Source organism: Saprolegnia diclina, assembly GCF_000281045.1.
Source record: "Saprolegnia diclina VS20 unplaced genomic scaffold supercont1.39, whole genome shotgun sequence".
Classification (NCBI taxonomy): Eukaryota; Oomycota; class Saprolegniomycetes; order Saprolegniales; family Saprolegniaceae; genus Saprolegnia; species Saprolegnia diclina.
Window position 1 is genome coordinate 140,447 of NW_008246106.1, and position 21,306 is coordinate 161,752.

A 21,306-nucleotide genomic window follows, 5' to 3' on the forward strand; every position below is an offset into this window, starting at 1 on the left:
TGTTGCTTGATTTTTCACTGCAAAGTCGCGTGTGTTCAAGCTCGTTTAAAGCTTGCAGAGTGGCACCCTTTTTGCTAAACTCGGAGTTTGAATCGCACGGTGTTTGGTCATTGCTTTTCACTAGCAAAGTTGAAGCAAGCCCGAAATGACTCCACGAACGCCGCCACCCTGCCGTCATTGTTGCACTTGTCCGCCTATGATGATGGCATCCGAGTTTCGGCCGCAAGTCGTACGACGACCCGTTCGCCAAAGTAGGTCGATAGTGCAGCGTCGGGAGTATGATGTACGCGTGAGCACCATTCACTTTTGTAGAGTAGGCACCTCCTTGTATTGCACTCGAGGTACTCTCCGGAGCAAGTACTCTAACGAGCGTCGACGATACCTCGTTTCGCGTAGCTCGACATTGGGTCTCCAACGACATTCATCAATGGCCATGGCGGTTGGGCGTCGTCTGAAACCACCTTGCTACAATAGTAACCGGCCGCCTTTTTTTGCGGAAACCACTACAGTAGCATAGTCCACGTTGTCTTTAAAAAACGATGGGTCTCGTGCTGCCTCGACGTCTTGTGGACACGGCAGGTGTGGCCTACACGCTTGGCTCGGCGTGCCTCGGCATTGCTGCGCTTCTCGTGCTCGAGCCGTACATGGCCAACGACTGCTTTTGGCCCGGCTTGTCGACAACCGTGAACGCAGTCGCCAACCTCGTCAATTTCGAGCTCGCTTTGGCCAGTGCCGGCTCGGCGGATCTGCTGCACCCGTCGTCGTACGCTGCGTGGGATCGATCGCTCGGCGTGCAGCAAGTGTCGGCGCGATCGCTCATGCTACAATCTTGGACGTCCTTTGAGATCGTCATCAACGGGCTCCGCGCTCTCTCGACACGCCAAGTCGCGAATGATCTCGTGACGCTCTACTGCTGGGCAGACGTGGGTCGTAAGTGGGAACTCGCCCTCTCGGCGCCGCGTCAAGCTCGCTGCAACGCGCACATGGCACCGAATGCGGCCGTGTACCTCGAGACGACGCTGCGCAACATCGACTACGCCGTGGGTCGCGTCCACCAACGACGCCTTTTCCAGACACATTGCACAGCCAATTGCGACAACTGGACGAGACGGCGTGACGTGGCTGGACTCACTCCTCGCTCCCCAAGCCCCCGTGGCGGTCGAGGCTGCGCGCTGGACGTCGCATGGACTTGCGTACTACCGCCTGCAATGGGGCAACTCCTTTGCCTACAGCCTCGCCGAATCGTTGGCCATCACCAACGGACTCGGCTTGACGTCGCAACAGCTCCTCAAGGTCGTGCCGGGTGTGCCCCGGAGCTCATACTTTCCGTACACGTCGTTGCTACTCAACAGCGCGCTTCTCCAATTTGTGTTTTACGCGCTGGCCCCAAACACGAGTCTCATTCGCAACACGCCGTCGCCTTTGACATACATGTCGGGGATTCAGGCGTTCATCCTTGGATTTGCGCTCTCGGAGCTCAACCTTGTGCTGCAAAACACGGTGGGGCCCCTCTGCATCATTGACGCATATTTTGTTCCGCCCCCCATCGCACTCACGGACGCCGTTCATGCCTTCCGCACCCACGTGCTCACTGCCATGGTGTCGAATGCGACGTTGGCGACGGCGCTTGAGGCCGTTGGAGATGCATCGATCCAAGTGACACCGCGGCGCTGGCGCGACCCGGCCCTGCGCTTCTACGGCGGCAACCCGCTCTGCAACACAGCCCCCTTGCGACCGTACGTACAAGCGTCGTTCGGCTTTGACTCGCTCTGCGGTGACCGGAGTCCGCTCAGCGTCACGTGGCATGTGTTCAACAGCCTTTTTGCGTGGCACATGCTCGGCCAAAACGACGTTAGCGGTAGCCAACACTGTGCGCTCGGAACCACAGCCGAGCATACGCTGCTGTGCTTCGACATCTTGGCTCGGACAAAAGTCGCACTCGTCCCAGCGACATTTCTTGCGCCATTGCCAATAGCCACCATGTCGAAGCTCCGCCCGGTCGGAGTGAGTCAAGTGGTGTGGAACCAGTCGGTGGTGACGTTGGAGATGCAACCGCTTCTGGACGGAGGCTTTGCATTCTTTGGCTGGATGGGCTTGTACGACTGGGCCATGACCCAGCGTGAGGTGATTGCATTCGAAGGCGACGTAAACACTCTGCATATTCTATCCCCAACCTACCCGACCGTGCCGCAGCCGTTGACGACGGTAGCGGGGACGCTGGGGCCGTTTTTGTGGTCGCTGGCCGCCTTGGGCTCGGTGGTGGCCAGTCTGCTTGCGCTCGGCGTGGTTGCGCTCTGGATAACGATTCGACCGCAAGCGACGCGCTGGCACCTCTTTCAGCGCCTTGTTGGCACCGTGTGGTTGAGCCGAAGCATCGTCGTGGCGCGGAGCGTGTGTGCGATCGCCGCCTTGGCCACGGCTCCGATTGGAGTTCAGTCACTCCACAACGTCGAGTCGCTCGCGATAGCGCCGCGCACGATCTGGATTTCGGGGCTTTTGGCGTACGAAGCCTCTTGGCTCACTACGGTTGTGCAGGAGATTGTGTCTCCTGTCGTGGCAGAGCGCGAGCTTGCTATGCCGATCGCATGCCTCATTGTCTTCCTCATTGACGTCGCGTCGCCCGTCACGGCCGCAGCGAGCCTCGAACGAAAGTGTACGATCATCAACCTCACCACCGGCCTCGAGTGCAACATCGGCAGTGTGACGATTGGTTGGTTTTCGCGCTGTGTGCTCGTGGCCGCGATATGCGTGCTCTGTGGTCTCTGGAGCTCGCGCAACGCAGCGCTGCAAGCCAAGAGCCTCCTTCTGCCCGCATTGAGTCGCAAGACATTTGCGGCGACGGGTTCGCAAGGGCCTCTTGACAGTGTCACAGCCGTCATGTGCGGTCTCTTCCTCTATTCTTCTCGCTCTGTCTTTGACGTCAAACTCTGGTTGCGACTGCCTGCGTCCAACATGGCGACGCTGGGGTCTCCTGCGACTCTGCCCGTGCACCAGGCTCCAAATACCCTTGCCATCGTACCGGAAAGTGCCCCCGAGATTGCAGTGGAGCTCCCCAAGTCGGACCGCCGCTTGAGTCAATGGCTCCGCTACAGCATTGCCTTGGCCGGCCTAGCGTATCTGGGCGGTACACTGACAAGCAACGTGGCCTATATATCGGTTCTTGGCGACGCCATGGCCAACGACTTTGGCTGGTCCGGCTTTAGTACAGCGGGAACCTATGTGTTTTTGGCGCGGATCTTTCACGAGCAGCTCGTTCTAGGCACGAATGCGACCGAGCTGTTTGTGACATTGCCTACGTATGGCGACGTGAGCCAGCTGTACAACACGTCGGATACGTCGACCACGTGGTGGGACAGTGCGAGCCATCAAGTGCTGTACGATCCCAACGTGCTGCTCTTGACCGACATTGTCAAGGGCCTTCGATCGATGAACCCGTGCCAACTGCCGTGGATGTTTACGCAATACTGTTTTCTCGACTTTGGTCAGCAATGGGAAATGGCCAACTCGGTCGCTCGCCAGCGGCGGTGCGAACGTGACACGATGGCGTCGAACGCCGCCGTGTACCTCGAAGCCAGTTTGCGCAACGTCCGCGACTGGGCGGCGTGGAACACTTGCTGGCGCTCGTCGTTTGAGATTGGCATTGCAAGAGAGCTCATGGCGTCCCCAACGGGTCGGCTGTGGCTGGCCACGACGCGCACTGCGTCGACGTCCATCGAGGGCGAAGTCGGCTACTGGCAACGCTATGGGAAAAGGGCCTATGTGCTGCAGTGGCAAAACTACAAAACGAGCTCGTTCTCGGACGCCTTGACCGTCACGTCGGCGCTCGGGCTCACGTACACGCTCCCCATCAGTAAGCGTGACGGTGCCATGCATTTGGATGCACAGACCTCACTGCGCATGTACTGGTCGTGGGCCAACGACCTCCTGGCGATTGCCGACAACTCGTCTCTCATTGCGGGTCGCAGTCTCTTGCGAAGCAGTGCGGCCTTTGCGTTTTCAAACGTATCGAGTGGGGACCTCTTGGTGCAGGCACAGCACCTCCCATCACCATTGTCGGCAGGTTTGGCTTTGGTTCGAGACCTCGTTAGGCCGTTTGGCAGCATGGATGTGATCTACGTCCCCTGCCCCGACGCCATTCGGCGCTACTATGGGTCATTTACGTCGAGTGTGCATTCGGTCTTGCTAACGAATCTCACAGTTCAGGCCGAATTTTGGAGTCTGTCAATGCCGGCGTACTTTGGGGACGTCCCGGCGCCGCTTTTGGAGACGACAAATCTGCTCCTTACGGGGGGCAATCTCATGTGTGGTGACGACATTGCTCCCGGACCACTCACGTTTGCTGTCTACACGAGCTTTGGAAGCTTCCAACTCTGCAGTACGACGCAACCCGAGTACTTGAGTCCATCGAGCATACAACTGCTTTGGGCGATGCACGCAGTCATGAGCACACTGCGGCCCCGGTGTCGTGGGACGTCATTTGCGACAGCAACCCGCTCCGCGAAGTCACGTGCACCGACACGTTGCTTGCGATTGCAACCTTCTTGGACGCTCGACGCAGGTATGTACCGTCCAACGACATGGCAAAAGCAGCAGAGGCCGCCGTGAGGGAGCTCAACGTGACTGTGCTGCAATTTGTAATAGTGAATGGATCCAGCCAACTGTACCAAGTGGGGCTGGTCGACCCAAAGCTGCCGTCGTGGCACCTCAACGGCTGGCTCCTCACGTACGAGTGGGTAGCGGGGCTGCGCGAAGTCGTGTCTTTCCGAGGGGATATCGGTGCCATCACGACCATTTCGGCGCCGGTGCTCATGCGAACCATGCCGCTCGACGACAGTGTCATCACGAGCAAGATCTCGTTCCTCTTCCTTCAGTCCGCCAAGTACGTCACGCTGGTTCTCATCGCGGTGAGTGGCACCGCGCTTCTGTACGCGATAGCCTCGAGAGGGCATATCGAAGGCCTCAACCTCTTGGAGCTCAACCGAATTGTGGGGCATGTCTGGATTGGGCGACCGCTCTTGATCTTGCGAAGCATAACCGCGCTTTGGCTGCTCAATACGAGTCCACTGCTACTGCAGCAAGTGGGACTGGGCACGACGCTCACCGCGCCACCGGTGCCATGGTACGAGACGATCCTTGCGGCCTCGGAGCTCACGTGGGCCGTGTACGTCGTCAACGACCTTGCCAGCTGCGTCACCAAGCAGCACACACCGTCGATCGCGATGGCCAGCTCGATTCTTACGTGGTTGATTACCGCCGTCTGGACACTGGTGGCTCCGTATCGCTGCCGCGTGCACCTCTTGCGTCACTGCACCTTTGATGACATGGACAGCGGTGTTCACTGCGTCAGTGGCGATGTGCAAGTCGGTAGCCTCGACCGCGTACTCGGTGACGTTGGTATCGTGCTCGCTTGCGTGCTTGTCTGTGCGCGGATCGACATGCGGTGCCGCCCACACGTACCGCCAGTTCGAATCCCGACGTTGCTGTTGAATGCGTCGAGCTACTACATCTTGGACTTTCGACACTGGCGCCGCGGACAACGCGAGGTGTACTTGGACCAGACCTCCGGTGTGCTCGCGGGCCTCTTGACGCTGCATTGGAAGTCAACGCTGTACATTTTCGACGTCAAGAGCTGGCGCCTCACAACGGTAACCACCCGCCCGACGACGCCCGAGCTCGCCAAGGCCATTCCTCTCCACGACCTCGCCGATGACGCGCTTTAGCACAATACCACTGGACAAATATATTTTACTTTTTCAAAATTCGGCCCACGACGTTGTTTTTTACATGAGGTCGCCGACAATATCGAGCACAATCCGAGTTCACCTTGTGGACGCATAATGACTTGAACCCAAATCCCCAAAAGAAGGAGCCAATTCAACGCGAGCAACGAAATTGTTGGCGTCGAGCGGTTTTTCGTGAAACCAACACGGATTTTGCATCCTTCGAGCAACATCGTCCAGCATGAGCTCCCTCCGCGGCCCGCTTGTCAGCGCCGACTTTCTCGTGAGTCAGCACAGCGACGTGCACTACGATGTCGGGACGTCCATGCACCACGGCAAGCGCCTTGTACAGCACTTTCATTTCACTTGTAAAAGATCATTGATCCTGCGTTTGATTAGGCACTTCGGTTCGATATGAATGGGAGCTCGAGCTACGTCGAAGTGACGCGCACGGATGTCCTCAAGCTCGTCCAAGCCGCGGCAGTATCTGTTCAAGCCACGTCGCCCCGGGACACCGCCAGCCGCCGCATCGAGATTCCCGTACAACACTTTCTTATAGCACTTTTTCTATCTTGTGGGTACTACATTTGTAGGCCATTCACATGCGGGATCTGCGCAAACTAGACAACGTGTTTGCAACGGCGAACGAGCCGTCGCTCGTGGTGCGGCAGCAAGCCATCTTGGTCAACGCCGGTACGACCTCGCTTTCGACATGTAATTTGTGTAGCAAATGACGATAGACCCGGTGCGCGCCGTGATTCTGCGGGATACGTGCCTCGTCTTTTTGCCCGACGGCGCCGACAGCCTCGTCTCGGCGCTCAAACACTGCTTCAAGGAGCAGCTCGTCGATGGCATGAGCCTGCAATTCGAATTTGCGTGCGATTTTTTTTGTATTTTGGGGGATTTTGGCATCTCACATGGGATGCTAGTGCGCTCGAGGCCGTGCTGCACACTGTCTGCAAGTCCGCGCACGCACCACTCAAGGCATAAACTAACGCGATATGTGGTTAGGGTCTTGACAAATGACGGCGAGAAGATCTTGCCCCTCACCAAGGTCTACGTGGACCGCATGGCCCGAGGCGATCTGCCCATGAACGAAATGGAGACGCTCCGGGCACTCAAGAATAGTTTGCACGAACTCGAGTCCCAGGTACAACTTGTCGTCGAGATAGTCGGTCGAGCGGTGCTTATTCCATGTCGTAATTTGTAGGTTAGCGGTATGCGACGCATGCTCATGGAGTTCTTGGAGAACGAAGACGAGATGCGCATGCTCAACTTGACGACAGTAACCCTATCCACCGATCCTTCGTCGAAGTGACGTGCATCCAACTGTAGATCCACGAGGACCCCGCGCTCGCGAGGGACTTGGAATACCTCGACACTGACAACATCGAGTCATTCCTTGAAGTGTACCTTCACGTACTTTGTCTACACTGTGCCAACGCGACACTGGTCTTGACAAAATGTACATTAGGACATTTATGCGACCCAGACGCGCGTCGCACTCATGCTGCAAAACATTCAAAACACCGAGGGTCTCGCCATGCTGCGACTGGACACGAAGCGCAACTATCTCCTCACCGTCGACTTGACGCTGACGACGTGGACGACGATGATTACGATTCCGACGTTCATCGTCGGCGGGTTTGGCATGAACCTCGACTCGTCAACGCAGCAGACACCCTACATGTTTTGGATCGTCTTTGGCGTCTGCGTCCTCTTTCCCCTCGTCGGTGTACGCTACGTCATGCTCTTTTTGGAGCGGCGCGGCATCAACACGAGCTGGAGTGCCAACTAACCCGCATCGTAGCTTCTAAGAAGAATGCATATATATATGAACGTGCTCCGCGTTATCTCCATAATTAGACAAAGACTTCGCATACGTAGCACTACGCTTGAATGCGTGGGAGTTGGCACCAGCACTTGGTCGTTGGGAGTGAGCTGCGTACGGAGAGATCCATCCCGTGGAGGACCCCACTCGCCGAGTCATAGCTCGCGCGAGGTCATATAGTTATATAAATGCTACAAAAGTTCTAATGCTGCTGATTGGTTTTCGTTCAGAGACCCAACACTTTTTCTGTTCACTGGGTCGTGCGCACTAAGATCTCCATTCTTATAGCTCGATATATCGACAAATAAAAAACAATAAAAATCACAAAGTTCAAACGTGTCATTTGCACTTGTCAGGTCAAGAGCTTTACAAAGTGCCAAACGTAACGTCAATGGTCAGCGTCTTGCTGAGCTCGTCCCAGGATGCCACGCGAGAGACAATGACGCCATGATGCGATAGATCGATATCGACGACCTCATGCCCAGTGCAATGCGCGCGCAGGTACTGCTTGTCGCCATCCGAATCGACCTTGCACTCAAAATCGCCCTGGCTCCATGGACAAAAGACTTGAATATGCGCAATGTTCGCTTGCGTATCGGGGTCGCGCCGTGTTGTCATCGTGTAGGTCGTCGGTCGCCGCATCGGCGGCCTTCCTGGAGGCAGCATCCCTGGAGGCAGCAGTCCCGGTGGCTGAGCCTGTACAACAGTACGGTCAGCCGACGTACGCGCCAAGAGGTTGTACTGGTGCCCTGCGTCACGCGTGTGCGCCATGTATTGTGCTTCATTGGCATGCCAGGAAGCGCACAACCGGCACTCAAAGCCGACGAGTTGTTGGACGAGGATATTTGGGTTTGCCACGAGGTCCACTGTCTCCAGCGCCAGTCGCCGGAGCCGCTCGCGCCGCGCGACGTTGGCGTCTTGGTTGGCGGCGACCGCTTGCGTCGTCGACCGGTTCGAGTCCATGCGCCGATTGTGACAATCGGACGGGCACGACGATTTCATTGGCTTCTCGTTGGCCAATCCAATCGTTTTGCAGAGAGTGACCATCATTCTTGCACCAATCTGCCATTTTGCGTTCGCACAGTCGACGATTCGAGCGACAAGTAGCATGCCGAGGGTCCCAGCTACGAGCCGAGAGGAGCCTGTCACTACCTACAAAGACGTACTGAGCTTGTTGCGCCCCGTCAGCGTTGAGGCCGCGACTGGGGCGTATACCCCATTGCCCAAGCTCATGCTCGCTGGCATGGCTGAGCCGCTCGAGGTCCCGCCGAGCCCGCAGACGCTACGCAGCGTCGCCGCGCGCTACATTGGCGCATCTCAAGCGGCCATCGTTCCCGCCTGTGATGTCAATATCCTGGGCGACTGGGAGCGAGTGCTACATCGCCATCTCTACTCGACCATCGAGGGCATCCGACATGACGACCGCCTCGCGCTCTCCCATCTCAGTATCGACCCGCAGCACGAGACCTCGAGCTTGTCGCCGCGCTGTCGCTGCGACAATGCGATTGCAACGCTCGTCGTGTTGCTGGCAACACCCAACGTCCGCGCCCTGAATCTGAACATGATGCAAAATGGCCAGATCACGCATGCTTGGCGTGGCAAGTACACCATCGGGTCCCAGTACGCCTTGATGCCCCCAGGCACGTCGCTTGTCGGTCACGCCACCAAACTACGCGGCGCGCCGCCGCGGGTCGCGCTTGTGTTTTATGTCGTGCGGTCCGTGATACCGACTGCGGTCGGGCTTCGGCGCCACGTGGCGTTGCGGCTGCACGCGCTGGCGGCATCGGACAACTACGGAGTTCTGAACGGCGTGCAGGTGCACCGCTGTGGCCGCCATGCGACGCCCGATTGGCGTGCGCTCGAGCCATTTCATACGGCGTTTCTCGACGCGCTTCTCGACGCTGGCTGCTATGACGTCGGTCTCGCAGTGTACTCACCAATGACGGGGATCGAGCGTCTGTTGTTGCAGTCACCGGTGCCGGTCCCAATCACTCTCGTGGGCGCCAAATGCACCGAGTACGTCGAGATCGACGACGACTCGTGGCCATGCTACGGCTTTTGCGTCGCCATGATCTTTTGGCCCAAGCGACACCTCGTCAATGTCATGGGTGGCGCAGCGTTTGCATCGGCCATGCGCTCGCTACCGGCTGCATGCGCTCGGATGTATGTGACCGAAGCTGCCAGCGTCTTTGCCACCAAGTGTATGAGGACGCACGCAGCCGGTGGTGACCAGCGTCAACTGACCGCCGATCACGACGCGATGCTCCAGCTGTTACAAGATAATGGCGACGTTGACTGCGTTCATCGCTTTCTAAGACACTGCGCGACGGTGACCGCGACGTGTCCACTGCCGCTGCTAGCCCCGTGGATCCAGCACCAGCTCGCCAAGTATGGGTGGGAGCCGCTGGCCAACGCTCTGGACAGCCTGGTGTCTCGGTGGTGCTCGAATGAGAGTGTCAAACATGCGGCGTCGCTGGTCGCGTCACTCGCTGGTGCCACCGATGCCCCCGTGTGCGCGCCGCTAGTTCAGCCGTTCGTATTCGAGTGCATTCAGCGGCTGTGGGCGACCGTGGTGACGGGTCTCGTCCAGCTGCGCACCTTGGAGTCGCGACGCCAAGACGCGCTCCAACGGCTACTCATCGACGCACTGTACCTTGAACACTACTGTGATGACCGCGCCGACACCGATCGATGGCTTCAGACACGCCTGCCGCCGTTCACGATCCGTCTCGTCGACGCTTTTGTCTGGCAACCGACCAAGTCGGTCGCCGAGATTTTTGCTCGACTCGCAAGACGTGCACCATGTCGTCTGCTCGTGCTGCTACCCGAGGCGTTGACAACAGCATTCCAGCACAACTCGGGTATTCACATCTCGCCGCTTGTCACGTGTATTCTGGACGGTCTCGATGCCAACAAGCACGTCGAAGTGCCAACGACGTCGCTCACGAGCTTGCGCTGGCTCTTGGAGCAAAATGCGACCCGAAGCCGCATCGACGAAGCTTATCTCGAAGGCTGCTGGCGTCGGGAGGACGTTCGCTCATCGAGTGATGACAGCGGTGCATCGTCTTTTGGCAGTGATGATGATTCGAGCAGTGACGGCGACTTGAGTAATGACGACGACTTGAGCATCGTGTGGGGCGTCTAGGGAAGCCAGGCAGTATCTTCACATCTACGTTTTTCAACATATATACTCGAGATCTTTTTGCACACCAGCACTGGTATCTCCATTTCAGTGATGGTGCGGACCATAGCAACCGCCCCATGGCCAGCTGGTCGCGCCGGCACCTTGTCGCGCTCCCGTCTCTGCTTACCTCTACCCTCAAACAGTATAGAATCTCTATTTAACGAGACAAGCCGCTTCAACAACCACACCATGGACTGCAATCAAGCTTCTCCCTGAGCACAAGGTTTTTACTAGCAAAACGATAGGCCGAGCAGTTGGTCTATCGATGGCTTTGCCGCGAGGTCGTCTCCAGCGCCAGTTGCCGGAGCAGCTCGCGCCGAGCAACGCTGCCGTCTTGGTTGGGGATAGTGACGACGAAGACACATGACAGTAGCGACGACGGCGATGACGATGGTCAAAACGATGACAGCGATGATGACGATCAAGGCGATGATGACGTTAAAGTGGACGGAGATGACGAGGAAGCTGTCACCTACAGCGACGTTGCCCGGCTGGTTCTGGCTTCTTCTACACGTTTGACTATGACAACTTGGTCGTCTTTGCCCAGCGTTTATTGACTAGCGTACCCGCCGCCACGACACGTTGGCGACTCGCTCAAATGGTTGTCACGCCACTGCTCCAGAGGGTCCCGCTGCGGTTTCCATTGGCTTTGGCAACGCTCGAGGTGCTCCAGGACGCGTCTGCCCGCTTCACCAAGCAGCAGCGCGGGCCAGCCACGTAGTCAAAAGGCGGTAGTTCTATATCACTATCAAATATTGCTAGACATGTTGTACACATTTGCACAGGCAACCGTATTGATTGCCATCGAGCCAAGAGCGGTGTTTTTAGCCTCGACAGATTATTGGGTAAAAGCCAGCGCTTTATAGCCAATCCGGAGCGGCCTGCCGCTAGGAACCAATGATCTCCATTTTCAGGAAGCGAACCAAGGAGGCGCAAGATGAGCCATGTCATGTGGACCTTCGACGCTGAGAACATTGCGACGAAGCGCGGCCGCGTGAAGCGCGTGGTCAAGGAGCGCTACCTGCGCGATGACATCGCCTGCGGCCTCGGCAACTGCGGCCTCTGCCAGACTCGCGAGGACGTCCAGGTCGTCTCAGCGCTCTCGGGCCGTGCCAAGCAGTTTCTGCTTCTGACGTCTGACGTCGTGCTGTCGCAGATGGACGTGCTCGAGCACGCGGCCGTGAAGGAGCTCCAGGACGTCATCATCCTCGAGACCGTGGCCGAGGCGGTCAAGGCCAAGGACCTCGCGATCTACCGCCGCCTCCGCGCGCTCATCAAGTCGGACCGCAACTTTGTCGTCTTTGCCAACGACCACCACCGCGATACGTATGTGGCCAAGCAGGCCGACGAGACCAACGTCGCGCGCGACGTCCGCGCCATGTGCAAGGGCCATGCATGGTATTCCACCACGATCTTGCCTTGCAGCTCAGCGCGTCTAGGTACACGGAACACATGCACTCGAACGACGCCAAGATCCCGATCGTGTACATTGCAAACGACGACGCCGACGCCGAGCAGGCCTCGGCCCAAGGTGTTGCAGCGACGACGATTGCAGCATTCATCCAGCCGCTCCTGGTGACGTACCCGGACCTTGCCGACTTGATGGCGCAGTCGACGCACGTCTCGGAGAGCGCCAAGGCCGCGCGCACGACCTTGTACGAAGAGCACAAGAGCATGTCCGAGGTGCTCGCTGGCATCAAGAACAAGCGCTTCTTCCAGGGCACGCTGCGCTGCAACCGCGACCACTGGTAGACTCGCTGTCTCCATCTCCTGGCGTCTCATGCACGCGTTCATAGGATGGAATGCAGCGTCCTGATCCACGGCCTCAACGACTCGCGTGTGCCTGTGCTCATCTCGGGGTAGGCGCCTTTGCCGACCCTAGCCCTCGATTACCCTCTTATGCGTCATAACTAGGCACGACTCCATCAACCGCGCCATGGACGGTGATGTCGTCGCGATCGAGCTCCTCCCCAAGCACCTGTGGAAGAAGCCGTCCGAGTCGTTCAACGTGCACAGCGAAAAGGCCGACGACGAGGACACGGCCCGTGCGACCGAAGCCCCTGAGGTTGGCTCTCGCCATTCTCCTATGGTAGGTATATAACTGTGTATGTTGCACTGTAGATTGGCGTGGCCGAGCCGACCTTGTCGACGACCGCGATCGCGGACGGCGACGAGCTCAAGCCGTGCGGCCGCGTGGTCGGCATCATCCAGCGCAACTGGCGGCGCTACTGCGGGTCCATCGAGCCGCCGCGCGACCCGAAGATCCCGCTCGGTACCAACTGCCTCTTTGTGCCGGTCGACCGCAAGGTGCCCAAGATTCGCATCGCGACGCGGGTATGTTCCTGTCGAATTTCCGGATTTTTACGATTTTTTACGATTTTTTACGATTTTTACGATTTTTGGATGATGTAGCAAGCCGAGACGCTGCTCGACAAGCGTATTGTTGTCAGCATCGACTCGTGGCCTGTCGACAGCCGGTTTCCCGTCGGTCACTACGTTCGCACGCTGGGCACGATCGGCGACAAGGAGACCGAGACCAAGGTGCTTCTTCTCGAGCACGACATTCCTTGTACAATATTCTTGCAGTCTACAGAAAAGGGCTATAAAACGATATGGTGTAGGCGAGGCGTTCTCAGACAAGGTGCTCAAGTGCCTTCCGCCCGCCGACTGGACGATCACGCCCGAGAACTCCAAGGGCCGCACCGACTTGCGCCACCTGCCGGTCATGAGTATCGACCCGCCCAACTGCAAAGGTATTTGATGAGATTGCTCAATCGTATCTGGTGACGCATTCCAATATATCTAGATATCGATGACGCGCTGCACGTGCGGCCGCTGCCCAATGGCAACGTCGAGATTGGTGTCCATATCGCCGACGTCACGCACTTTGTCGAAGCCGGTTCGGCGCTCGATCTCGAAGCGGCCGACCGCGGGACGTCGACGTACCTCGTCGACAAGCGTCTCGACATGTTGCCGGGGTACCTCACGACGCAGCTCTGTTCGCTTACCGACGTCGAAGACCATTTTGCGTTTACGGTGCTTTGGGAAGTACGCATCGACGCCAACGAAGTGCATGTGATTGACGTCAAATTCTGCAAGTCGATCATCCGGTCGATCGCGTCGCTCTCGTACGGCGAAGCCCAAGTGCTCTTGGACGACCCGAGTGCCGGGGCGTCGTTCGCACTCAAGCCGCCGGCCAAGCCGATCACGGAGAAGAAGAAGATTATGGGGGCCGCCATCAAGACGATGCACGACATTGCGCTGCGCTTGAAGGCCAAGCGCATCAACGCCGGCGCGCTCACGCTGGCGTCGCCCGAAGTCCGCTTTGTGCTCGATACCGAGACGCAGAACCCGCTCGACGTGCAAATGTACGCGCTCAAGGACACGAACGCGCTCGTGGAAGAGTTTATGCTGCTCGCCAACATTACGGTCGCCAAGAAGATTTTGCGCTCGTTCCCAACATTTGCGATGCTGCGCCGGCACCCGGCCCCGTCCAAGCGCCAGTTTGATGCGATCGTGTCGCAGGCCAAGGCCGTCGGCGTCACGCTCCGCGTCGACAACTCCAAGCAGCTCCAAGGTCCGCGTTCATATAGGCTGGAGACCAGTGTCTGATGCAACATGCGGTGTAGAGAGTCTGGACAGCACGGCGGCCATCCGCGACGACAACCCGTATTTCAACAAGATGCTCCGCATTCTCTGCACGCGCTGCATGATGCCGGCGAGTTACTTCAGCTCAGGCGAAGTCAGCGTCGAAGAGTACCACCATTACGGTCTCGCCGCGCCGATCTACACGCATTTTACGTCGCCGATTCGTCGGTACGTCACCGCGTCTTTTGTTTGGGACCTCTGACATGACGCTGCTCCTAGGTACGCGGATGTGGTCGTGCACCGGCTGCTGGCGGCGGCCATTGGCGTCGCGCCGCTGCCCGAGTACCTTGAAAACAAGAGTAGCTCTCCGATTTGGAGCGGATCGACCGACTCATGCTCGTGTGATGGTAGCGCACCTCCAAGACCTCGCGGGCAACTTGAACAAGCGCCACTTGTCGGCGCAGCTCGCAGGCCGCGCCAGCGTGAGCCTCCACACGCTGCTCTACTTTGCCAACAACCCGACGGTGACCGACGCCATGGTCAACAAGGTGCGCGCCAACGGCATTGGCGTGCTCCTCCCGCGCTTTGGCATTGAAGGCATGGTGCTGCTCTGCGAGAAGGGCAAGGAAGCTGTGACGCTCAAGCACGACCCGAAGCAACACGCGCTGACCGTGCTCTCGACCAAGCGCCACCTCAAGGTCTTCCAGAAGGTCCAAGTCAAGGTGTTTGTCGAGCTCACGTTTGGGAACCGCCAGCAACTCAAGTTTGAGCTCATGCCGGAGACCAAGAAGACGCCGTCGACGGGCGCCGTGCCCGCGGCCAAGCGCGCCAAGACAACCACGACGACCAAGTAACCTTAGATATACTTTACAACATCAAAGCCATAACTTTTATAGCTAACCTGGTATCCCGGTCAGCAACGCTCGGTCCTGGCTTCATTGCTGGCTGGCCACAGACAATCGCGCAGAGCTTCGTGATGCGCCGAAGGTTCTTGAGCGTTGTTTGGTTCGTCGGAAATCGCAGCAGTAGTTATTGAAGGCAGCCGAGATGGCGCTTGGACGGCCGATCATGCGACGGGCAAGCGAGTACTAGGGAGCGCACCGACCGCCTTGCCGTCCTCTCAAATCGTGCCGAAGGCGAGCGCTTCAAATACCGGAGGCGCAAAGGTTGTCGTGAAGTGGTCGTCGCCGTGGACGCTATGTGTGGGGTTCCGGGTATATTTGACTCTGTTTATCTTCGCACAGCATACTGCCTATACTGCGTTTCTATTCCCTACAGCCTACAGTTGTACTGGGGCACGCCACGACCGTCATTGGGATGTGCAGACCACATCACCACAAGGTGGCCCATGGAGCATCGTCATCGCTGTTGAACCCTATCGTCTGCACACCGAGGCTGGTGGTAGACAAGTGCTAAAGAGAAGGCGACATGAAGAGTGACTAAATTCGTACGTGCTACAAGAAGCTAAGCTAGATCTACTCGGAGAGGCGATGCCGCTGAGCTTCAACTTGAACTGCAAGCACTCGGTGCAGAGCTGCAAGCACGTGCCGTGTCGAGGTCATGGGCATTAGCCACGACAATCTTCGTCATTCTCATCATCATGCTCGTCTTCATGACCGTCTGCATGATCGTCTTCATGATCAACTTCATCTTGAACATCTTGTACATCCTTGTCGTCTTCATGATCAACTTCGTCTTGAACATCTTGTACATCATTGTCGTCTTCATGATCCAAAATAACTTCATCTTGAACATCTTGTACATCATTGTCGTTGCAGTAGGCATGAAGGTACACAGTGTCTTTGATGATCCGTTGGACTTCGACTTCGAGTCGCGCTTCCGATGGACTCAGACGAACAAGCATGCGCTCCTGCGGCCATAGAAGCTGAATGAACTTGTGGGTACCCGGCTGAACCAGCGGCGCACACACGGGGGCATTGGTGACACCTGCGAGCGACGCGACAAGCGACGCTGCCCACCCAACGCGGTTGTGGGAGCACCAATGAGAGACAAGATCATTCACAGCGCCAAAGAGCGACTCCCATGAATACTGGGCGAGTACAGAGTGTAACCACGGCGCCAGACGAGTATAAGTAAGAGGGCATGAAGGATCAAGATTGACCCATTGCCGTACGAAGCGATCGATGACGTCGAGAGCGTGGAGATCTTGCCGAAATTGAAGCATCACCTCGTGGTCGAGACGCCATGGACCAAGATGACCGGCACGTAAGGCCATCAAACACATCGACGTCGCAAACGCAGCATTGCTCATGACGTCGACGAGGTGCTGCTTGCGCCAAAAGACAAGGACGACGACGACACCGCCGTACGGTTGCTCGTTGTCGTCGGTAAGAACATATTCGTCCAAGACCACGTTCAAAAAGTCGCGTTGCTTCACCGGGGACGACTGCTCATGCATCCCGAGGAGCTGGATGCCAGTCTCTTGCGAGTACTCGGCGAGACCGATGTCGTAGCAGTTGGAGCCCAAGAGAGCGTCGAGAAACGCGCGGAGGAGCACTGGGAGCGCCTCCAAATCGGGCAACTGATCGCGGCGTCCCACTTGGATACCGCTGCGGTTGCCGAGGGCACTTATAGGTGCGAGTTTCTCGAGATACAGAGCCCCACGATCAATCATGGCAAGACCACGCGCCGTGTGAGCGCTCGACCTCACGACACGAAAGATCAGAGCCACCCGCGGAGGAGCACCTTGCGCCGGGACAGCGCTGGCGACGAGCGACGCTTCTGTGGGTACGAGAGCGTAATGCACGGCGTTCGTGTTTGCCTCGCGCCACGGCACCGCGACACCGGCTTGCACAAGCTTCAAGTTGATTTCGCGGGCGTCCATCGGTGCCAAAAGCACGACGAGGGTCGCGATCACATCTTTGCGGAGCGTACTAGTACTCGGTACTAAGCTCGAGGCGTCGTACAGCGAGTCAATGCTGAGGTGCGAGAGCTCGATGCCGTCGTTGGGGTCGATGCACTTGAGATCCGTCGACAGCTCGAAACACAGCGCGGGGGCCCAATTGTCGAGAAACACAAGAGAGTCACCAGGGACGATGGTCGTTTGGCGCTCGTCACCGGTACCGTCGGCGAGCTCGGCGATCGCCGGTGGGCCCCGCATGGCGGCCAAGGCAGCCAGATTGACGACTACGTTCCACGCAGCTGCGTGGCTTGGCGGCAAAGCGCTCTCGGTGTCGTCGTCGAGGCCGAGCTTGGGCACACGGTTAGTGTAGTAGAAGTTGGTCTTGAGGAGCGGTGGATCGTGCTGAGCGAGATCGCTCAAGTACGTCCAAGCCGCGCGGACGGGTTCGTCAGCGTCGTTGTTGAAGTTCATGTTGCTGCGTAGTACAAAGCTCGTTTTGTACTGGCGTTGCCAACCGGAAGCTCGCGGTATCCACCGATCTGATTGGTGAACATGGGCGATTACGTCGCTCATGATTGGTCGATATTGGTATCTTTGACAAATATTCACGCAACTTTCCGATTAGGTGCGCTTGCGAAAGCGCGCGAAAATTGCAGCAAGCGACGACAGCGCGTTCTGGGAACCGCAGCGGAAATTCCTACAAATTGTAGCCAATCACAGGTCGAGAAACGAGAAAAGGGCGGTGTTTGGCAAATCAGTGCTGAGAACAATAAGCGCTTGGCGGCCAACTTGCACGCGAGTGAGCGCAGATAGCGGACGTATTCGACCGCTAGAGCTTTACGGTTGTGGCCACCCACCACATACCCACCGCAACGACGTCCGGAAGATGTACGAGAGCAACCTCAGCGAGATCAAGAAGTGGGTGCGCGAGGTCCACGGGTAGCCCCGACGCGTGAAGCCGTGCTCGTCCAAGGAAGCCACGGACGCCGAGACGAGATGTGCGTGCCTTCGATAAGGTTAATGTAGTGGTATGTGAGAGTTGTGTGCCAAGTTTAATGCGTGTGAGTCAATAAGGCTGGGAGGCCATCGCCGTGAGGCCACAGTGGCTCGTGGCACCTGACGCCAACGAGTCGCACAGCGGTTATACCCGGCAACTGCGTTGTCGTTCAGGTGTTTCACACCAGATTGCTGGCCGCTGCGTATGCACGTTTTTGTAACAAGGAAGAGCGCAAGACACATGTGTAAACCATACATATGTTTCTAGATATACATCTGCTTATAAATACATGTGTTCTGACATACACATACCTAAATACCCTATGGACCGATCGATAGCCTCTTCATCCGCGCAATTGCTGCAAAAAGGACGTTTCCCGCTGGACGTGCGCCACGAGATCGAAGCGATTCGTCAGCGACTTGGCGCTCACATTGCCCACACGAGCGAGCGTGGCGCGGACAAAGCGTGTGCCCGACTGGCGGCAGTCGTCGAGAAAGGCGACCTCGATCTTCTGGCGCGGGTTCCGCTCCAAGAGAGAGAGCAAGCGCGAGACCGAGACTGCCACCACCGTCTCGGTACCGCTCCCGTCGTCACAGTGCCACGTACAAGGGACGCGCGGCGAGGCATTGAGAGCCGCGTTGTGCACGAGTGCTGTCGCCATGGCCCCGAGAAGAAGCGAGCACGAATGCATCCCTCCAAAGATGTCGGCCACGGGTGACGTCGTGGGCCACACAAACGACTCGATGATACTAAAGACGTCTGTCGGCAGCATGAGAAGGTGGTTGGCTGGCAAGCGCGCGTTGATCCATCGGGCCATGTCTGCTTGGTCGTAGCAGTAGTGCTCGATGTGCAAAGCGTCCGTGAGTAGACGTTGCAACACATCATCTTGCATCGTCGCCCCGACGCGCGGGTTGAGAAGCGCCGTGTGCAGCGTCACCCACAGCTGCCGGATGCACTCGTAGACAAAGTCTTGTTCGAGCGGCGCGCACACGGGGGCATCCGTGACGCCTGCGAGCGACGCGACAAGCGACGCCGCATGGTCGACACACCACCGAGCCACGAGGTCGTTCATGGCTTTGGCCAGCGGCGTCCACCCGTACTTGGCGAGCTGCTGTTGGATCCATGGTGCGAGCAGCGACCACGGACACGTCGCATCGACAAGTGCTTCGGCCGACAGATAGCGGCAGATGCCATCGACATTGTCCTCGTCGCAGAGCCATTGAAGCAGCGCCTCGTGGCTGGCGGCTGTGCTGTCTGTCCGCAGGTACTCGGTGCCAAAGGCGTTGGTGATAGCGACCGCATACGGGTGGGCGGCCGCAGGCGCGAAGGACCGCATCGCCGATGCAAACGCAGCGACGCCCAAGGCTTGAAAGAGGTGGCGCTTGGGCCAAAACACCAGCACGACGCTGTATTCGTACCGGGCCCCCTCGCCGGTCGCGACGAGTTCATCAAGCTTCACATCCCTCATGTCGACCAACGCCGCTCCGGGCGACGCTGGATGTGGATCGAAATGTTGGATGCCGAAATGTTGCGAGTAGGCGGCAAGCCCGACGTCGTACGCGGCGGAGCGGAGAAGGCCATGGAGAAACGCCTTGTGGAGCGGAGGAAGCGCGCTCCATTCGGGTGTTGTACAGTTGCGACAGAGGTCCATTTGGATACCGCGGACGACGCCGATCGTACTTGACGCGGAGAGCTTGCTGAGGAGCGCATCGACGCGACGGATGGCTCCCGTGTCATCGTAGCTGAGCGCCGACGACCCGGTGACGTGAAACACAAGAGCCACCCGCGGCGAAGCGCCGTGACTCTTGGCAGCGACGAGCGACGCTCCCACGGGTAGGAAGGCGTACTGCACGGGGTCCTCGCTCGCCTCGCTCCACGCGTGTGTCGCGCCGTTTCGCTCCAACTTCAAGTGGAGCTCGTGCGGGTCCTCGGGCGCCAGGAGCACGACCAGCGTCGCGATCGTGTCGCGAGGGCGCGTGGCCAGCGCCAAGCTTGGCGCCCCGCGTCGAGGGTCGATGACGAGATGCGCAAGCACGAGTTGGTTGCTGGGGCGGATGCACTTGGCGTCCGTAGACAGATGAGCGTGTAACTCGGTGTCCCAGCCGTCGTGAAACCGAATGTCGGCTCCGGGGACGATCGTTACCTGGCGAGGCTTCTTCGGACCCCAAGCGCGAAAGAAATCGGCGTGCGCTTGCGACGCGTTGGCGGGTTGGACTGGAGGTCGCGCCGTTGCGTTCGGATAGCGCGTGGCCATCTTCTGCATCTTCTGGTCGCTGAGCGGCAGCGAGAGCACGAGGTCGTCGCCGCGTGGCTCCACGGAAGACACGACGATCTTCGGCAGACGGAGAGTGGGCACGTAGCCGGTCTCGAGAAGCGGCGGTCCACGCTGAAAGAGATCACCAAGGGCGGTCCATGCCACCTTGGCGGAACCGACGAGGGCGCAATCTGGATACTGAGGCATGACAAGGGGAATTTGAAAATGAGAAGAAGCCGACAGCCTGCTAAAGCCAGCGCGAAATGCCGCCAGGCGCTGCCATTGGCCAAGACACAAACGAGTTCGTTGCAGCGTTCACGCGTTTGAAATAAAATAGTCTCATTTCCATGCGTCTTGAGTCGGAGTGCTTGGGCAAGGAGCCTATCGTGGACGAAGGAGCGCGAAATGGTGCAAACCGAGTTTGTGGGCGAACGTGACATGACCTATCTGCCTCGTGAGCGTGATGGTGGCGTAAAAGACCCCGAGTGGGTCGCATGCAGCGAGCGGGGGGCGGTAGCTGCCGCTCGAGAATATAAAATAACTGCATGGTATTTTTTTGATCGAGCTTGGATTGAAATTTCTGTCCACCTACCTTGTCTTGTGTATGCGCATAGTAGAAACAAGTGGGAGCCGACGGAAGAGCGTTACGCGGCGGGCTGCCGCAAGTTCTTCGTCCATGTCGTCGTCTTGGTGCTTATGTCCCTCCTTGCCCACGCCCATCGTATCCAAAAGCATCAGCGATTGCGTGCAGTGTAATGGTGCGTGCAGCGACGGTATGTCTCTTTGGATCCGTCGTTGGACGTGTTCTATCAATGGTTACCGGTACTGTATCTATCACCGGACGGCACCAAATCGTCGCACCCTGAGCA

The 21,306-nt window shown here is 58.1% G+C and overlaps 8 protein-coding genes across 9 annotated transcripts; 5 read left to right on the forward strand and 3 right to left on the reverse strand.

The window, feature by feature from the left end:
* Nucleotides 1–539: 539 nt before the first annotated feature.
* On the forward strand, nt 540–5,756 carry SDRG_11089 (the record flags this gene model as incomplete). 2 transcript variants are annotated; one of them, XM_008617112.1, is made up of 4 exons in its annotated part: nt 540–1,040; nt 1,087–4,391; nt 4,439–4,879; nt 4,936–5,756. In XM_008617112.1, 4 exons carry the CDS (start codon nt 540–542, stop codon nt 5,315–5,317), a joined length of 4,629 nt encoding a protein of 1,542 aa, XP_008615334.1. The 2 variants fall into 2 exon arrangements, with proteins under 2 accessions (XP_008615334.1, XP_008615335.1); XM_008617113.1 differs by having other exon boundaries at nt 4,439–5,720.
* A 180-nt stretch (nt 5,757–5,936) lies between these two features.
* SDRG_11090 (hypothetical protein) lies at nt 5,937–7,566 on the forward strand. The gene is made up of 9 exons (XM_008617114.1): nt 5,937–6,066; nt 6,120–6,260; nt 6,314–6,413; nt 6,461–6,596; nt 6,650–6,682; nt 6,732–6,870; nt 6,931–7,005; nt 7,056–7,139; nt 7,195–7,566. Exons 1-9 carry the CDS (start codon nt 5,962–5,964, stop codon nt 7,516–7,518), a joined length of 1,137 nt encoding a protein of 378 aa, XP_008615336.1. The 5' UTR covers nt 5,937–5,961; the 3' UTR covers nt 7,519–7,566.
* Nucleotides 7,567–7,917: 351 nt separating this feature from the next.
* SDRG_11091 (hypothetical protein) lies at nt 7,918–8,514 on the reverse strand (the record flags this gene model as incomplete). The annotated part of the gene is made up of 2 exons (XM_008617115.1): nt 7,918–8,219; nt 8,262–8,514. 2 exons carry the CDS (start codon nt 8,512–8,514, stop codon nt 7,918–7,920), a joined length of 555 nt encoding a protein of 184 aa, XP_008615337.1.
* Nucleotides 8,515–8,637: 123 nt separating this feature from the next.
* Nucleotides 8,638–10,763, forward strand: SDRG_11092 (hypothetical protein). The gene has a single exon (XM_008617116.1). It carries the CDS (start codon nt 8,660–8,662, stop codon nt 10,694–10,696), a length of 2,037 nt encoding a protein of 678 aa, XP_008615338.1. The 5' UTR covers nt 8,638–8,659; the 3' UTR covers nt 10,697–10,763.
* An 888-nt stretch (nt 10,764–11,651) lies between these two features.
* Nucleotides 11,652–15,368, forward strand: SDRG_11093 (hypothetical protein). Its single transcript, XM_008617117.1, has 11 exons — nt 11,652–12,133; nt 12,175–12,483; nt 12,532–12,594; nt 12,650–12,800; nt 12,857–13,069; nt 13,148–13,304; nt 13,357–13,488; nt 13,542–14,312; nt 14,365–14,551; nt 14,603–14,682; nt 14,735–15,368. The coding sequence occupies exons 1-11, from the start codon at nt 11,673–11,675 to the stop codon at nt 15,175–15,177; spliced, it is 2,967 nt and encodes a 988-aa protein (XP_008615339.1). The 5' UTR covers nt 11,652–11,672; the 3' UTR covers nt 15,178–15,368.
* Nucleotides 15,369–15,923: 555 nt separating this feature from the next.
* SDRG_11094 (hypothetical protein) lies at nt 15,924–16,205 on the forward strand (the record flags this gene model as incomplete). The annotated part of the gene is made up of 2 exons (XM_008617118.1): nt 15,924–16,112; nt 16,176–16,205. 2 exons carry the CDS (start codon nt 15,924–15,926, stop codon nt 16,203–16,205), a joined length of 219 nt encoding a protein of 72 aa, XP_008615340.1.
* A 236-nt stretch (nt 16,206–16,441) lies between these two features.
* SDRG_11095 (hypothetical protein) lies at nt 16,442–17,667 on the reverse strand. The gene is made up of 2 exons (XM_008617119.1): nt 16,654–17,667; nt 16,442–16,610 (listed from the first exon to the last, which is right to left on the reverse strand). Exons 1-2 carry the CDS (start codon nt 17,655–17,657, stop codon nt 16,592–16,594), a joined length of 1,023 nt encoding a protein of 340 aa, XP_008615341.1. The 5' UTR covers nt 17,658–17,667; the 3' UTR covers nt 16,442–16,591.
* An 859-nt stretch (nt 17,668–18,526) lies between these two features.
* SDRG_11096 (hypothetical protein) lies at nt 18,527–20,644 on the reverse strand (the record flags this gene model as incomplete). The annotated part of the gene is made up of 1 exon (XM_008617120.1): nt 18,527–20,644. One exon carries the CDS (start codon nt 20,642–20,644, stop codon nt 18,527–18,529), a length of 2,118 nt encoding a protein of 705 aa, XP_008615342.1.
* Nucleotides 20,645–21,306: the final 662 nt, after the last annotated feature.

Bases quoted from the DNA above. Each gene is read 5' to 3' on its own strand.
- SDRG_11090 (XM_008617114.1), top strand. From the start codon at position 5,962: ATGAGCTCCCTCCGCGGCCCGCTTGTCAGCGCCGACTTTCTCGTGAGT. The intron at 6,414-6,460 runs GTACGACCTCGC...AAATGACGATAG, and splicing joins AGCCATCTTGGTCAACGCCG to ACCCGGTGCGCGCCGTGATT. The intron at 7,140-7,194 runs GTACTTTGTCTA...AATGTACATTAG, and splicing joins TCCTTGAAGTGTACCTTCAC to GACATTTATGCGACCCAGAC.
- SDRG_11092 (XM_008617116.1), top strand. From the start codon at position 8,660: ATGCCGAGGGTCCCAGCTACGAGCCGAGAGGAGCCTGTCACTACCTAC.
- SDRG_11093 (XM_008617117.1), top strand. From the start codon at position 11,673: ATGAGCCATGTCATGTGGACCTTCGACGCTGAGAACATTGCGACGAAG. The intron at 12,134-12,174 runs GTATTCCACCAC...CAGCGCGTCTAG, and splicing joins ATGTGCAAGGGCCATGCATG to GTACACGGAACACATGCACT. The intron at 14,683-14,734 runs GTAGCTCTCCGA...GTGTGATGGTAG, and splicing joins CGAGTACCTTGAAAACAAGA to CGCACCTCCAAGACCTCGCG.
- SDRG_11095 (XM_008617119.1), bottom strand. From the start codon at position 17,657: ATGAACTTCAACAACGACGCTGACGAACCCGTCCGCGCGGCTTGGACG.